The sequence below is a fragment of the Lissotriton vulgaris genome, chromosome 12 (genome assembly GCF_964263255.1).
Source record: "Lissotriton vulgaris chromosome 12, aLisVul1.2, whole genome shotgun sequence".
Taxonomy (NCBI): Eukaryota; Metazoa; Chordata; class Amphibia; order Caudata; family Salamandridae; genus Lissotriton; species Lissotriton vulgaris.
The window spans coordinates 355,626,903-355,643,700 of NC_141700.1; the positions used below are offsets into that span (position 1 = coordinate 355,626,903).

At 44.9% G+C, this 16,798-nt stretch overlaps 1 protein-coding gene across 1 annotated transcript in view; it reads left to right on the forward strand.

The window, feature by feature from the left end:
* Window positions 1–16,798, forward strand: part of ITFG1 (integrin alpha FG-GAP repeat containing 1) — a 1,017,137-nt gene that overhangs the window by 125,995 nt on the left and 874,344 nt on the right. Inside the window, exon 4 of the mRNA XM_086945125.1 lies at window positions 15,503–15,560. Coding sequence (XP_086801251.1) covers window positions 15,503–15,560 — 58 coding nt within the window. The remainder of the gene's footprint in view (window positions 1–15,502; window positions 15,561–16,798) is intronic.

The window sequence follows — 16,798 nt, forward strand, 5'->3', positions numbered from 1 at the left end:
CCTCCTCCATCTCTTCTTTTTCCCAAGCTTCTTTGGTCATTTCTAATAAAGATCGTGGTTGTCGTTCATATAACATTTCAAATGATGAGCATCCGAGGCTACTCGGTGTTTGACCCCTTATGGCGTATAAGGCTAGAGACAACAACTGGTCCCACTCTCTGCCGTTTACTGCAAGCATCTTTTTTAATGTGGACTTGAGGGTCCCATTGTACCTTTTGACGAGGCTGTCCGGTTTGTGGGTGGTAGACTGATGTTCTTATCTGCCGAAGATTTAACAACCCACAAACCTCCTTCATTAGTTTTGATACGAAGGGGGTGCCCTGATCGGTAATGATCTCTATGGAGAACCCCACTCGAGAGAACAATTCCAGGAATTTTTCGGAAATCAGACGCGTGGATGGTGCTCTCAGCGGGAAGGCTTCTGGAAATCTGGTGGCATAATCTATGATTACCAGAGCATATTGATTCCCTCGTCCTGTCCTCAGTAGTGGACCTATCAGGTCCATCCCTAATCTCTCGAATGGGGTACCTATTATAGGTAGGGGCTGTAAGGGAACTGCTGGGGGGCGATGAGTATTCCTCTTCTGGCAGATGTCACATGCCTGACAATGTGTTGTTATGTCCTTATATATCCCAGGCCAAAAAAAATGCCTTAATACGTTCTGAGTGGTTTTTTCACTCCCAATATGTCCTGTTGTTAAGTGGGAATGAGTGAAGAACATGATTTGTTCTCTGAAGGTTAATGGGACTAATAGTTGGTGGGGCTCCTCTTTGTAACACTGATGGTATAACAGACCATCCTTGATAAGAAATCGGGGGTAAAGAGGATTAGTACAATCCTGTGTACTATGAGCCTGTTCCCAGACGTCAAATAAGAAGGCGTCATTAGCTTGAGCAAATCTGAAGCTTTTGTCTAGCGTCCAAGGCTCAGGAGTTATTAATGCTGGCACGGGGGTGTTGGCTTTCTGTCTTAAGGGATCATTGAGATGAGGGTTAGTCTGCCTCTGTAAGGTGTGTAGGAAGAGGTCTAGAAACCTAGGGTTGTCAGTCCCTTTAATCAATTATTCAGGCAACGTATCCATCACCCTCACCTGTATGACATAAGTCCAACCCTCGGACAGGTCTAGGGGTATGGTCACTACAGGGTAAGGCTTGACATCGCCATGCACACATCTAATGTGTACCATGGTATCAGGGACCACCTGTATGGGCTTTATAAACACCCCCTGTATCACGGATTGCCGGCAACCTGAGTCAAGAAGGGCTTTTACCTCTTTCCCATTCACCCGTACACTCACACGAAACACATTCACCATCTCAGTGGTGTAAAGTATTGACTTGGGTATGTACCCTACCTCCATTGGCTCTTCAACTGGTTTTCTCTGGGGGCAAACTCGGGCAATATGTCCCCAGGCCCCACACTCAACGCATTGAGGCCCCCTGAATGAAGGGATCTCAGGTCTGTTGGCCCGAGGTTTGATGGCTTCCGTAATCATGCGAGGTCTTTTCTCATATTTGCTGGTATGGGGCTTGTTTGGTTTTTCAGATTTCCAGCCGTATGGTTTTGGTTGTGCTCAAAAATAGGTAGAGGCCATGTCAATGGCTTGTTCCGGAGTCAAATGGGACTGCTGACGCAGCCATTTTTGGGTGTTGAACGGGAGTGCGTCTAAGTACTGTTCAAGATAGATTTTATTCATTATCTCTTCCTTGCTGCTTGTACTTGGTGTTAACCACTTGTCTGCTGCCATCTTCATGCGGAAAAACATGGTTTTGGGGTTTTCCCCGGGCAAGCCCTTCTCCTTTCGGAAACGCACCCGATAGGCTTCTGCATCAAGTCCCAGGTGATCCAGTATCACCGTTTTTATCTCAGCATAGGGTGTATTTCCGGCTGCGTTGGCCACCTGATAAGCGGCTTGGGCTTCCCCTGTTAGCAACGGAGCTAGAAAAAACGGCCATTTCTCCACCGGCCATCCACAGGCCCGAGCAGCCCGTTCAACATTTAACAAGAAGGTGTCAGGGTCTCTCCCTGACACGTATCTCTGTAGTGAGACCCCAGAGGGTCCGGAGGTGGGATTTCTCTGTTTTCAAGGTGCTGGGAGAGAGGGATCACTCATCTTATGTAGTCCCTCGATTTGAGCTGATATACTATTTATGAAGGTGTCTCAATCTGCCTGGGCAGAGGTAAGTTGTTGCTGTACAGCCCATCCGAGCTGTTCCTGGCCCTTCACCAGGTGTTGTATTAGGGCGTCCATCATGGTGTTACAGATGGATGTCAGGCTGCCCGCATTCTCCACCACTTGTTGCGGGGTGGGTGAAAACGCAGAGACTTTGGTTGGTGTTAACAAAGGCTTTATTGGCCGGAGCACACGTTTTCGATAAGGCAATGGTCTATAGTAAGGTAGAGGGGGCTCCGATGATGTCTTGGGAGACACACGGTCCCTCGGCGAGGTCCGTCCTCTCGTTCTCCACTTCAGCACGGTGCCGTCAGGTTAGGGATTCGCAGTGGTGGAGCGTGTAAGAAAACACAAAAGGACTCCGTTTGAGTGTAGTGTTCAAACAGCAAACTATGGTGAGGGAGGGAAAGTGAGGACACGCTGTACGCAGCACGTCTACAAAAAGTGAGGTTTGAGCTCGGGGCGGGGATACCAAGATACTGGGAACCCGATTGTTATCTCGGAGGTCTTCCACTTCTGCCCACCCAGCCCATGAAACGCTTGCGTTCCTGCGAGAGCCACGCTCCTCCTGGAACGTGGCTGGGCGACCCACAGGGACGTTGGCCTCCTGGCTCCTGCAAATCTTCTACCTCCGCTCCCCCTTCGAGTCTCGTCTGCTTCGATCTTCTTTCTACACTCTCGCCTCCTCTGACTCCTCCAGTGTACACACACACCGTACTCTGCCGACTTCCTGGTTTTGAAGGTCCGACCTCTTCCTCGTCATCATTTGGGGCGGGGTTTAGGGATAGTTCTCCACAGTTAAAGAAGCAGTGCTCTTTTTCTTCGTACTCTGGAAAGAGCGGAATATTCGGGACAGTCCAGTCCTCCTGTCGTTGAGAAAAGCAAGGTGAAACAGGGTTTTTTTAATGGCCCCACTCATCACAGCTATGTGTCCCGCTCATGGTCACTCTTCCCTTGTCACACCCAGTCAAGACCCGGGTAAAGTACGTAGCCAAAAAAACAGTGTCTCAACTGGTAATCATTAAGGAAGGCAGATGCAACAAGAGTATAAATCACTCAGGAAAGGGGAAGAAAGATAGACCACCAGAGAGTTTGAAAGAATATAAATTCTTATTTGTAAGTAGTTGTATCAGCACTACAGTACAATTTATGCAAAGGTAAACAAAACACACAAGTGTGCACTGAACGTGCTGGTGACGGTGAACGGCGCAGTGACACTGGAGTGAAAAAACAGCGTGACTGGCGTAAGTCAAAATACAAAAAATAAATAATTGAGTGGTTAACAATGCAATGACAAATATATACAAAGTAGGTTTTTGGTTTGGACTGTTTAGGTAGACCACAACAACGCCAAGGTTTACGCTGAGTAGTTGACGGTGTTTCGACCTGTTCAATTCCAGGTCATCATCAGGACAATGGTTACAGATTTCAATATAGTGCTGTAATTGTAGTCGTGAATCAATCCTGACGAGCAGTGGGATTTAGAGAGATTCAGCCCAATGGCGGTGGGGAGGATCCAGAAAGGACCTCTGCACGTAGTTATTCGGTACACGAAAGTCCGTGTAGGTGGAAGCGTGGTATCAATGTACCTTGGTCCGTGGTAATCGGACCTAATTGCGGTGAGGCTATCGGTCCTCAGTTGGGTGACAAAGTCCAAGTTGGCATGCAGTAGAATTGAGAAAGCATGCACTAGAGACCGGGCGATTCAAACGCCCTGTGAATCAGCCAGAAGTGCACATACAGCACCAGCGCTTTCTCAAGAGGGCGTACACTCATTTGCATGGGAGCGTGGTCTCATGCAAAGGAGAGAATCCCTTTGCCTCTGCACCCATGCTGTATTACAGATGCGGGCGCTGAGGCAAAGAAGCTCTCACTGTCAGTGCGCCTCTTGATGCCGCCCTCTGGAGGGGGAAAGTAGGTCCCATGTATCCCCCCAGACATCCCCTTTCAAGTGGGTGTAGTCACTCACTGCACCTGCCCGCATGGGGAGCTCTAATCGGATGCCGCTTGAACTGTGAAAACACGGAGTGGCTTCAAAGATGCAGTCTTTCACCCTGGCAGCAGCTTATTTCAATGTAATAGTGCATAGTTTCTATGTTTGCTGGAGCACCTGTTTTAAGGTGCACCCGGCGCAAACAGTGAAAGTGCGCCCCCTTTACATAATAGGGCCCGTGACGTCTTGGCACCTTCTAAGGCCTCAAAAAGTCTACACTTGCTGAATGACTTGAGAATGCTGGATCAAGGTTGCTGCATTAAGACACAGCGGGGCAGTGCAGACACCAATGATTACAGCCCATTTGATAACCCAGTAGCTGCTACATTGGGAACAAGAGATGGTGAAACATTAATCTTGTTGTATGAAACGAGCTGGATAGAAATGTGTGGAATATTGATCTTGAAAAACATGGAAGCCTGCATGGTCAGTGAAGGCGCTTTGACGCTGAAGTGTGCAGTGCTAAATGACTCCTTGTGAAATCACTTGATAATCAGTTGATTAGTAAAATGCTTACGTATTTCTGGACACTACAACACTACCTGCTGAAATCACCCAGTTTGATTTAAAACATGTCTAAAGCGCGCAATTGCTCACAGGCGTCTTAGTGCTTGCTTAATACTATGTCCTACAACCTACGACCAGACTAACTAAAACACATAATTTAGATTAGCTGTAAGGGTGCTGAAAACAGACACGTTCATAGCTGTTTACAAAAAAAGGAGAAATGTAACCTGACATTTAACAAGGAAGGGTAAGGAATTCCACAAATTGCAGGTGGAATGTACAAAACTGTGACCGCCCCTTTGCCACTTTCTTGAGTCTGGAAACAGTAATCGATCGAGAGGTGGCTGTTTACAGTGTTCTTTCTGGGGAATACCACTGGAGTTTAGTTGTAAAGTACTGCGGCCCAAATACATGCAGTGCTTTATGTGCCAGGCATAATGCCTTAAAGGCGATCCTTTTCCTGACAGGGAGTCAGTGAACCTCCGCCAAACTGGAGCCTGCTTCATTTGATTGTGAGCATAAGATAATTGGAAAGCTCAGTGTTCATTGGAAGATCTGAAGGAATACAATTCGCTATATACTGCTTCAACTTCTTTCTTTGAAGTATGTTGCGAGTTTATCACAAAAGGACTAGCTTGGGACACACTAATGCTTGGACAGTATTAAAAACTTCTCGGTGAATTTACAGCATTATTACTTTTCTCTGTGTGATATTTTGTTTTTTCCTCAATAATATGTTTTTGTACTCTTGAATACTTTGTTTGTACTTAACGTTTTCATCCTTCTTTTTACTGCATCTCCATATTTTTTCTTTTCTACGAAATTTCTGCTTCGTTTCTCTTAATTTATGGGAGAACCATGGTGCAGATTGATTGTTCCTAAATGTTTTCACATTTTTCTCTGGAAACAAATTCACGGCTGAATCGTTTAGCCTATTGCTGTACATTACCGCTGTTTCATTAGAGTTTTCTGGGAGCGTTGGCCTCGAATCTTTAAGGCGCTCTTCCAGATCTTCATGATTTTGCTTGTTACAGGCACAATGTTTTTTACCACCCAATCAGGGTTCACTAGAGGCTTAGGTACTAATAAACTTAGACTAAAATGGACTGCATTGTGACTTGACCAGATTAACAGGAGTACTCTTCCTACCTTCAGGATAGAATAGTTTGTGTAAATGCCATCTAGGATGTGGTCTGTCTTGTGTGTAGTGGAATTCACCAACTGATTCATATTAAAACAACTAAATGTTTTACCAATAAATTGCTGAATCTTTATTTTTATCCTTTTCTAAATAAAAATTAAAATCACAGAAAACTGTATAATTTGGGTAGTGTTTGCTGGACTCCACAAGAGTATTCAGTGCATTTAACAACTGTGCCTTAGGGCCAGGCGGTCTATAAATTAACACTCCATGAAACATTTTTTGATATTTAATTTACATTTAAATAACAGTGATCATGCCTTGCATTGTTTTGCCGGAAACTCCTATCAGCTTTGTGGCATACCCTGCATATTATGTTCTCTTTAATGTGATTGTTTTATTACAGGAATGATTTACACTAGTTGACAAGGCATTTGAAAGATGGGTAGCTTTAGGCCTTTTGCGCTACACTATGGGACGAGATGGGGGACGGAAGAATACAAATTATGGTTGTAGTTACTGAGCTTATGGAAAAAGCTGAAAATGTTGTGAAGGGTGAGATGGGGTATTGAAACAAGGATATGGACAGCAGTAGTGGACACTAATCTAATAGAGACTTCTAGCTGCAGATAACTTACTTTAGAATATTATCCAGGCATCAGACTGGATCCGAAATGGGTTAAAGCAATCCTCTTGCGTGCCGGTAGGTGCCATGGTTAGACTCCACATGGCGTCGTTGGCATCATCCGCCCTGGAAGGGAGTGCGCGTGAATCTGAATGGAGCTTGCCACAGTCACTTTTTGGCTGACTTCTTTTGACACTTTTGTCTACGACTAGTTTGCCTTTTTCTATTTTTTCCGAGATGTCCTGAAGAAACAAACCGAGTTCAAACATTGTGTATCCTGTTATCAACAGATGTCAGTGACTGACCCCCACTTGGTATGTCTGTGGTGCTTGAAGAGGGATCATGACTCCACATTGTGTACCTAGTGCAAGGCCATGAACCCCAAGGCCATCCGTGAGCAGGCCATTAAGTGTTTGGCTGCTCGCCATGCGACTCCGCACCGCTTCAGGCCTCATTCATGTTTGAAGTTTTGAGCCCACTCCCAGAGTCACTTGCATCGGTCCTCGTCGCGCTCCTGGACTTCTTCAGGTAAGTCCCATAAGAAGTTGTTAAAGAAGTAGAAGCACTCTTTGAATTCTCTGCGCCGATCCCCTTCTTCGGACATCGTGAGGGAAAAAAACACGAAAAATCTTAACCTCGTTTACACGTGGTTCCTGTGCAGCTGGCATCGGAAACAGGGTCTGTTTTGCACTTCCCTGAATTTCTTGGAGCCAGAGCGACCTCTGCCCAAGTATGAGAGTTTCGTGAGGCCATGAGCCTGATTTTTGGGCAGTCCAGTCACTCTGGAGCACCTTTGGGTCCCATGGATTTGGGAGGGTCTTTGAATTGGGCTCTGCTGGCAGGTCGGCCCTCACCTCAGGCAACCCTTGGGATCCGTTAGTGTGACAGATCGGCCCAGATTGCAACTTCGCAACCTCCTCTGGTTACAAACCTATAGTGATTCCAGACTCCGATACGGAGCGGGACTGGCTTTGCCTGACATTGCTTCTGGCACCAACCTGGTCCATGCGGCCTACATTTGAGTTGGAGCCCTATTTCATTGAAGAGCTGACTGAAGAACATGAATGGAGAGGATCCCTATACCTTTACTGCCCCCTTAGAAGAGTCCATGTCTGATGAAAACTGGTATGAGAACTTGGCTGCACAGGGACTGCTGTGAACAGGACCATTGTTCACCAGCATCACCCTGCTCCTGAGGATCCAGACTTCTCCTCCCATCACCCTACCCCTGAGATCCTTATGGTGCAGGCCTCAACTTCCCAAATCAGTCCTGGTGTGTTCCCTACCACACAATTGGATAGGAAATCCCAAAATTGATACCTGCGGTAAAAGACTTTTCTCTTCCACCAGCCTACTCTGCGGTCTGTGAACTAGGCTCGTTTCTGGGCCGGTATTCCCATACTGTATGGCATACAGATGCACAATTGCTGCCCATTGTCCTGGATAAGGCTTGAACCATACTCTTCCTAAGTTATCGCTAACGAGTGAGATGCAGCAAAGTTCACAATTAGATGTGGATTAAATATGATCGATTTACTGGGCAGAGCTATTGCTTCTTCTGTGGCACTTTGATGTCAAGCCAGGTTAAGTAATGCTGGGTTTTTGGGGATGCCCAAAGCAGATTCAGCCTTGGAGAGTTTAATGGACAGTATTGCCATTGGCAGGTTGTTGGTGCCCTCCATGACCCCCCAACAGCTGTATTCTGCCTTACGCCCCTTACTTAGCTCTTGCCCCCCCCTTGCCTCCACAGTCAGCAGTCTCTGTCCTTTTGTGACTGCGGACACAGCTCCCACAAGCCTTGTAGAGCTCACTGCCAGAGGTCTCGTGGAAATGTACCTTTTTAGGGGTACACTGGTGCAGGGTCACCCTCTTGTCCACGGGTTCCAAAGACTAACAAAAAGAGATCGGCACTGAAGTTGAAATAAAATAAGCTTATTAATCACTCATGAGTGGGACCAAGTCCACGCCACACTCTCAAGTGCTGCAGGAGGTAGTACACTGGCTTCACAAATCATCGTCCCTTTTATACCATTTTGTTGCAATGTAAACATGTGAACAGAAATGGAAAGAACAAGTTTAGAAATAGCTATCAACAAACAAGGGCAGATGGATAACCACTTGGTCAGCAAAGTGGGAGGGGGAAGAGAAATGCTTATGGCAGCAGTAAATGGTCGACAGTTAACATCTGAGACCAGGTGCACTGACAGCTAGAAACCCCCAGCACGTACATTGCTTAGCCATGTCAGGAGGTCAACTAAAATAGATAACACAAGCAGAGTGAAAAAGACGAGCAGCAGAGGACAGGAGAATTACGAAGGAAACTAAATGGACACCACAGCCAAAATGGCTGTAGCTTATGCTAAGTAAAATATTGCACGTTTCCACAGTCTGCCCAAACCGCCCCTTCCACCCCAGCAGCTGCACAGTCAAAGTCTCTTTAGTATGCCCTTAATCCATCATTGACACCGAGTTGGTGGCAGAATCTGACATCTTCTGCCTGGATGGCGTGAAATCTCAACAGACAAGTGGGTTCTACAGATATTCCTCCGAGGTGATTCCATCCCCTTCCAACAAACCATGCTGCCACTTCCTCTGTCCCCAGATCAGCTGACAGAAGACCACCTTGCAATCTTGCAACAGGATGTACTGGTCCCTCTGGCCAAAGGAGCAATTGAGAGTGTGCCAGCATGAGAGTAGGTCATGGTTGCTATTACCAATACTTTCCAGTCCCAAAGAAGGATATATTATATCTGCACCCTCTCAATTACTTATTGAAAAGGAAAAAATGCAAGATGTTCACCTTGGCTCAGGTCTTTTCTGCCATCGACCCTGGAGACTGGATGGTAGTGTTGGACTTGCAGGACGCCTTTTACTACATCCCCATGCTGCCTGCTCATAGACGCCTTGAGCATTATCAATTCATTGTGCTCCCCTATGGAGTTACCAGTGCCCCTCTGTTGTTCACCAAGGTGATGGCAGGGGCAGCAGCACATCTGTGGAGGTCAAGGGTTCCAGTCTTCCCCAACCTCAACGATTGGCTGTTGAAGGTGGGCTTGCCTCAGACAGTCATCTCCCACCTCCAGACTATGACTGACCTCCTGCTTTTATTGGGGTTCACTATCAATATGCTGATATCACATCTGACACCCTCTCAGATGCTCCCTTTCACCGGAGCTTTCTGAATACAGAGCAGTTTCGGGCTTATCCTCCAGAACAACGAGTATCGGATATTCAGGCTATGATTCCGATGTTTCAGCCTGTATGGGTTTTGATGAGACTACCTCTGAGGCTGCTGGGTCACATTGCCTCACTCATCCTATTGGTAAAACATGCCCATTGGCATATACAGGCTTTGCAGTAGGACTTAAAGGCCCAGTGGGCACAGCGTAAGGAAAATCTCTCTGACCTGGTCGAGATATCTTAGGGATCTGGAAACATCCTGCAGTTGTGGATCACGGATCTCAATGGGGTCAGTTACAGACCTCTCTCTCTTCCACACCCAGTGCTCACAGTAGAGACAGATGCATCACTTATGGGTTTGGGCAGCCATCTTGGAGAAGTGGAGATCAGAGTTCTCTGGTCTCCAGCGGAATCTCTGCTCCACATCAATCTGTTGGAACTGAGAGCGATGCTACTGGCATTGATAGCCTTTCTTCCTTCCATCAATAGAAGGCGAGTTCAGGTGTTCATGGACAACATCACTGATATCTGGTATTGCAATAAGCTGGGCAGGGTGGGGTCTTGGACTCTATAGCAAGAGGCTTTGCACCTCTGAACATGGCTGGAATGTCAGGACATACTCCTGGTTGTTTAACATCTGACGGGCTCTTTAAACAGCAGATCAGATGAGCTCAGACATCAATGTCTAGGGGATCACGAATGGTGTCTTCACTCGGAAGGTCGTGCATGTACGCTTCTGAGATTGCGTAGAGCCTTGTTTAGATCGATTCGCCACTTCAGAGAACGCGCATTGTCAGCACTGCTATGTGCTGGAGTTTTCAAGGCGACTCTGGCTCTGAGACGCATTTCATCTCAAGTGGAGCTGAAGACTCCTAAAATCATTTTTGCCGATACACTGCTGTTCAGAGTTCTCAAGAAGATCAATAACAACTGGGCCCAAGTACTCTTAGGAGCTTCAGACTGGGCATGGAGAGTATGGTATTCTGAACTCCTGAGCATCTGTCCTCCAATTAGGCTGCCCATACGGGAGGATCTTCTTGGAGGAGTGGAGATCAGAGTCCTCTGGTCTCCAGCGGAATCTCAGCTCCACGTCAATCTGTTGGAACTGAGAGCGATGCTACTGGCATTGAAAGCCTTTCTTCCTTCCATCAATGGAAGGCGAGTTCAGGGGTTCACGGACAACACCACTGATTTCTGGTTTTGCAATAAGCAGGGCAGGGTGGGGTCGTGGACTCTAGAATCAAAAGGGTTTGCACCTCTGAACATGGCTGGAATGTCAGGACTTACTCCTGGTTGTTCAACATCTGGTGGGCTCTTTAAACTGCAGTTCAGATGAGCTCCGACATCAATGCCTAGGGGATCACAAACAATGTCTTAAATCAGAGGTCGTGCAAGGTCACTTCTGAGATTGCTTAGAGCCTTGTTTAGATCTATTCGCCACTCCAGAGAACGCACAATGTCAGCAGTGCTATGTGCTGGAGTTTTCAAGGCGACTCTGGCTCTGAGACTCCTTTCATCTCAAGTGTAGCTGAAGACTCCTAAAATCTTTTTTGCCGATACAGTGCTGTTCAGAGTTCTTAAGAAGATCTATAACAACTGGGCCCAAGTCCTCCTAGGAGCTTCAGACTGGGCATGGACAGTATGGTATTCTGAACCCCTAGGCATGAGCATCTGTCCTCCAGTTAGGCTGCCCATACGGGAGGATCTTCTGTCACTGAAACAGGGCAGGGTACTGCACCCAAACCTGCCCACTCTGTCTTCATGCATAGAGCTTGAGCTGTGGCAGTTGATGGTGTTTGATCTCCCTCCTGAAGTATGCAATGCCATTCTGGTGTCCAGGTGCTCTTCTACCAAAACTATTTACTTCTGCTAATGGGAGATGTTTGCGGTGTGGTGTACACCTAAAAATCAGTTGTTTCTCTGTCTGCACCCTTGTCTGAAGTTCTCTTCTTTGTTCTGTTCCTGTCCTAGCACAGCTTTGCTTTGGGCACAGTGAAAGGATATCTGTCAACCATTTCCGTCTTTCTACAGCTGCCAGATCACTCCTTCCCGGTTTAAATCACCTGTTGTGACTAGATTCCTTAAGGTTTGCAGCATATGTTTCCTCCCAAGCCCTTCATTATGCCTCAATATGGCTTGAACTTATCTCACGTTCCTCATGTTTCCCCTTTTGAGCCAATGCACAGCTGCCGTCTACTCTCCTAACAATAAAAACTGTCTTCCTTATGAGGATAACCTCTACCAGGAGGATTAGTGAATTGCAGGCACTGTCAGTTAATCCTTCTTACACTTCATTCTTTCCAGAGAACTCTGGCATCATTTTTGCCAAAGGTATTCACACCTTTTTACTTGGGTCAAAACATCACCCTGCCTACCTGTGTCCCCCCTCCTCGTCCTTCCAACAAAGAGGAGAGACTCCACTGCCGGACCCAAAAAGAGTGCAAAGGCTCTATATTGATCAATCTAAAGAATTCAAGGTGGGCGATCAACTCTTTGTTGGATTTGCAGGGACAAAGAAAAAGAAGGCTCGTCATTAAAAAAAAGTTTCTCAATGGATCATCTTCTGCACTAAGATCTACTACGCAGTGGCCAAGAAACAGCTTCCTGGGGGCTCAAGAGCTCAATCCAATAGAGCTACAGCTGCGACCACTGTGTTGGCTAGAGGAGTCCCAGTCCTGGATATCTGCCAGGAAGCTACATGGTCATCACTGCATATGTTTGCCAAACATTACTTTCTCAACGCTCAGGATTGGCGAGATGGGCATATTACCTATTCAGTCCTCCAGGATATCTTAGTTTAAAACAGTCTGCAGACCCACCTCCGGGGAGAGATTGCTTTGGTATCTATTCTAAGGGAAGGAATCTGTGGCTTAAAGTCTCTATCGGATAAACAAGGATCTTACCTTCTTTAACTCCTTATCCGGTCAAGACTCTATCTAGCCCCGGATTCCTCACAGACCCTCCCATTCTCCCCTTTGTGCTAACTCTCTACTCACATAAGAGATCCTTTAGGACTTCACTTTGGCACACAAGTCACTTCTTCTCTTGCTTGGGCCTGTTCTTCTAGTGCGGAAAAATAGTCATGAACTGAGGTCAGCTGGGGTGGCACCTATATAGGCACTGTGCACATCCCTTCTGGAATAGACGATAATGTGTGAAGCCGACTGATGCCACTTACCGGTGCGCATGGCAATTGCTTAAAAAATTCCCGGATCCAGGCTCACGCCTGTGGAATATTCTATGGTAAGGAACCTGAAGTCACTTAGACATGAGCAGTCAAATGTCCAAAGTTTTTTGTAAGTGCTGACATTGGGTCAAGGTGTTTAGTGGGCTGCAGTACTCACTGCTAAAACAGGTATAGTTGTGTCTGCAAACAAATGGAATCAAAAGCTCAATATAAGGATATAGTGATTGATGCTGGTAAAACACAATCCATAAAAAGGTCTTAGGCTCTTACTAATATTTCAAATGGCAAAATCTGAAGGCAAGCTTCCAGCCTTTGTGAATCAGGCAACCATTACTCTTAATTTGCAGAGTAGGTAAGCCTAACAAAAACTGTCAATCCTGTAGCCTTCTAACCCTTCTTAGTATGGCAACTAAAATTCCAGCTAAAGATGCTAACTAACAGATTGCTGACGTCTGTGAGCTCACTGGTACATCCTGATGAATCCCCATTTATGCTTCATAGATCTACATACTTAAATCTGTGACTTTTGTGTAATTGCCTGGATACACTAGAGGCAATTGCTGCCCCCCCTGGTCATGTGGTCCATTGACTTGCGGAAACTATTTGACTCTATTGATGGTTACTTCGGTTTGGAGACCTGTGGAAAATAATTTGTGTGCTAAACTTTATTTCACAAGTAACTCTCCTCTATATGACAACCACCATAGTGAGTGGGGGAAATTGGTTTCTGCATGGCTCTTTCTCAAGTCAGTAGGACATGTCAAGGGTCCTCCCCTGCACCTGATGCCCTTGGAATTAGGAATTGAACCCTAGAAACGCTGGAGGAGTTATCACCCCTTGATAGAGTGTTTTCCCTGAAGCAAAGGCAGAGAGGGCCAAATAACGCTCTATCCAAACCATGTCTTGCTAGACACTGCAGATCACTGGTACATTAAAGCTAAGTTGCTCTATATTTTTTTTTAAAGTATGATCAGTACAGGAAGTTTCTTAATATTTCGAACATATGTTCTCTCTTTTCAGTTAAGCACTGGTCCATTGGCCCACTTGGTTTTTGCCATCTCACTTTGAATGAGAGAGGTTTCTCTTATTCACATAAAGAAGTAAATAGGGATTTTGAATTGTGCTCCAAGAGACGTTCGTAAAGGGTGTATTGCACTGGATCAAGATAGTTCTGTCATTTTATGGGCAGTGTCCCTCTGTTAAAAAAAACCCCTATCATATCTTACGGAGAATCCTGTAATGGCTCCTTGAGGCACAAAAAAGATTGTTGCAGTGTTAAGAAATGTGTTATGGGAACAAGGATCCCAGGAACCTCACTGCCGAAACAGTGTCACTCCACGCATGAGTCACATATGAGTTGGGTATATCCTTGCCTTTATGGTGCTAATATTGGTCAGGCTGATTGGTGGTTATGATAAATCGTGAAATCCTCCCCCTTGAACAAAGCTTCCACTAAGATTGGTGGTCTGGTTTTGGGCAGTGGCACACACTTTTTTTCTTGTAATGGATATTGGATACTCGGGAACTACCTCTAACACATACTAAGTAAACACCTTTGTGAGGGTGGATGTACTACGCTTTGTGAAATTGATTTCGAACCAGAGATATTCTTGTTATTTGGAAACTGGGAGAAGTTATGAATAGGAATTTGGTAAAATTATTTGACAAGCCTGGGTGGATTTTGATCTGTGGTGTACTGAGGGCTACCATTACCTTAAACCCTGGTATTCCTTACATAGCTAAGATTGAATGCTGTGAAATATATGAGCATTCGCTGATTTAAGCTAGGTTACTAATGGAAGAACTCGTAGATAGAGTGGTCTCCAAGATTTATGGAACTCTTAAGTGTAGTGTGCCACATACCCTACTGAGCTAAAGGGAGAAAATGGTGGTTGGCCTGGTTCTCTCTGAATATGTGGATTGGGCTGATGCCTTATCCCCCCAAAAGGTGCGTAGATACTATAGTGTTTGGCACACGCAGCTTAAAATCCTGGATCCTATTGTAATAGATTCAAATTGTTTAAGTGTCTGGATGCTAATCCCACTTGTGTCGCATGTCAGAAAATGGACTTTAATACACACACTCTTGAGAGGGAAAGTAATATCCTTGCATTTCGCAATGCCGGGCATCCTGAATTGATGACTGTTTTCGGAAAGGAAATTGTACTGACCCTTCATATGGCTGTGTTGGGGCTGATTGCTGAACTTCATTTGCCCAAAATCATATGGACTTTCTATGCTTTAGGATTAATTTTATCTCATAGACATATAGCGTGTGAATGGGGCAATTCCAGGCATCCAGATGTCGACTCTTGTAGTTGGGAATGAACCTGTGTAGGTCTGTTTAAAAAACTGTTGATAACTGAGGATGGATCAACATGCACCCTATAAATGCACAACAGAGCGGTGAGGGTATTCGTGCAAAAAGAAACATTGCTGTAGAATTGGGATGAAGCTGCAAGATTTGTTTAATTTCTTGTGGAACAATGGTGCAAAATAACAAGAGTGTGGATGGACCTTCTATGCCCACATACTTGCTGCTCCAAAATAATTTCTATACATCTTACTAACTTACAATGGTATTAATGCTTGGCTAATCAGGATTCTTTCAATGTAGCATTTCACTTTGTGAATTAAAAATAAAACTAATATATATATATATGTGTTTAACCTTGTGTCTTTGTTTTGTTTTTAGATCTCACCAATAAGACTAAAGTGAATAGTACATTAATCGACGAACCACTAATTATGGAGTAAGTGTATATCAGACCTTGAATGAAATCATTTAATTAGAAAGCAAGATGTGTTGGATTTTGAATGTACTCTTTTACATTACATCAATGTGTTTGAATTTGAAGTATAGTAGAGTATAAAAAGTTATTTAAGACGTGATGACACTAAGACCTTAAAAGATCTAGAAATATCCATTTACCTGTACTTTCAAAAGACTGATCTTCCCTTATTTTTGATACACTGTGCCTAATACAATAAGTATGTATTGAACAACTACATCATTTCTATGCACAGTATTCAAGGTATATCTGAGAAACTCACTCTTTGGGTTCATCGAAGAGTTCAAAGAAAAGAGTTTTTCATATTAATTCATAAAAGAATCATAGGATATATATTTGGTTAAACACACTGGTGAAATTTTGGTGACTTTGAATAGCTTCTTTTTACCGGTAGTAAAGATGGCATGGAATTGGCCTCCATCAAGAGGATAGGTGTTGGCTACTTTTCCACAAATATTGCAGCAATGGCATTGAGAATAGTAAATAATCCAGATGTAATGCCTAGGAGATGTAATAAAGGATGCTACCCTCAAACTCCGAGAATTGTCAGGACTTTGAGTGACTCTGAAGGTCGGAAAGAGAATCCAGAACGATATATACATCACTTCCCCCTCCCTTTTTCCAGGTTACTTGCTTCATATCTAAGAAAGGAACTCATTGGGTTTCCCTAACAGCAAAATGAGTAGCCATTGATGTAGGAAGGAACAGAAGTGGGCTTTGGGAAGCCAAAGAGCAGGCAGAGTATTGGCAAGGCAGATCCTGAATGAGGTGTTATAGTTTACACCAAGAGATAACATCTCATGTTGTATTAGTCATGCTGTACGGAACCACTATTGTATCCTCACTCAATGTATCCTATACTAATTGCGGGATAATTTGCTTTTATGGTACCTGGATTGTGAGTGCCTCTAAAATGTAGTTTATACTTTAACTAGCTGATACATGCTTAGTTTTCTAACTAGGGTCTAAGCAATAAAGGTGGGCAGGGTAATAAGGAAAGGGAAGTGGTTGCCACCTCCTATGCCTAAGAAGGAAGAAATGCTTCTAAGACCTCAGGAACAAGAAGGGCAAGAAAGTAAATCCCTAGGTGTGAAAATGCAGTACTTGAAAAAGGAATCTGCAATAAAGAATTTGCCTTTGTAAACTTACTTTCTGATGAGACAGCATCTACAGAGTCCTTACTTGAACCCCTTCCAAAA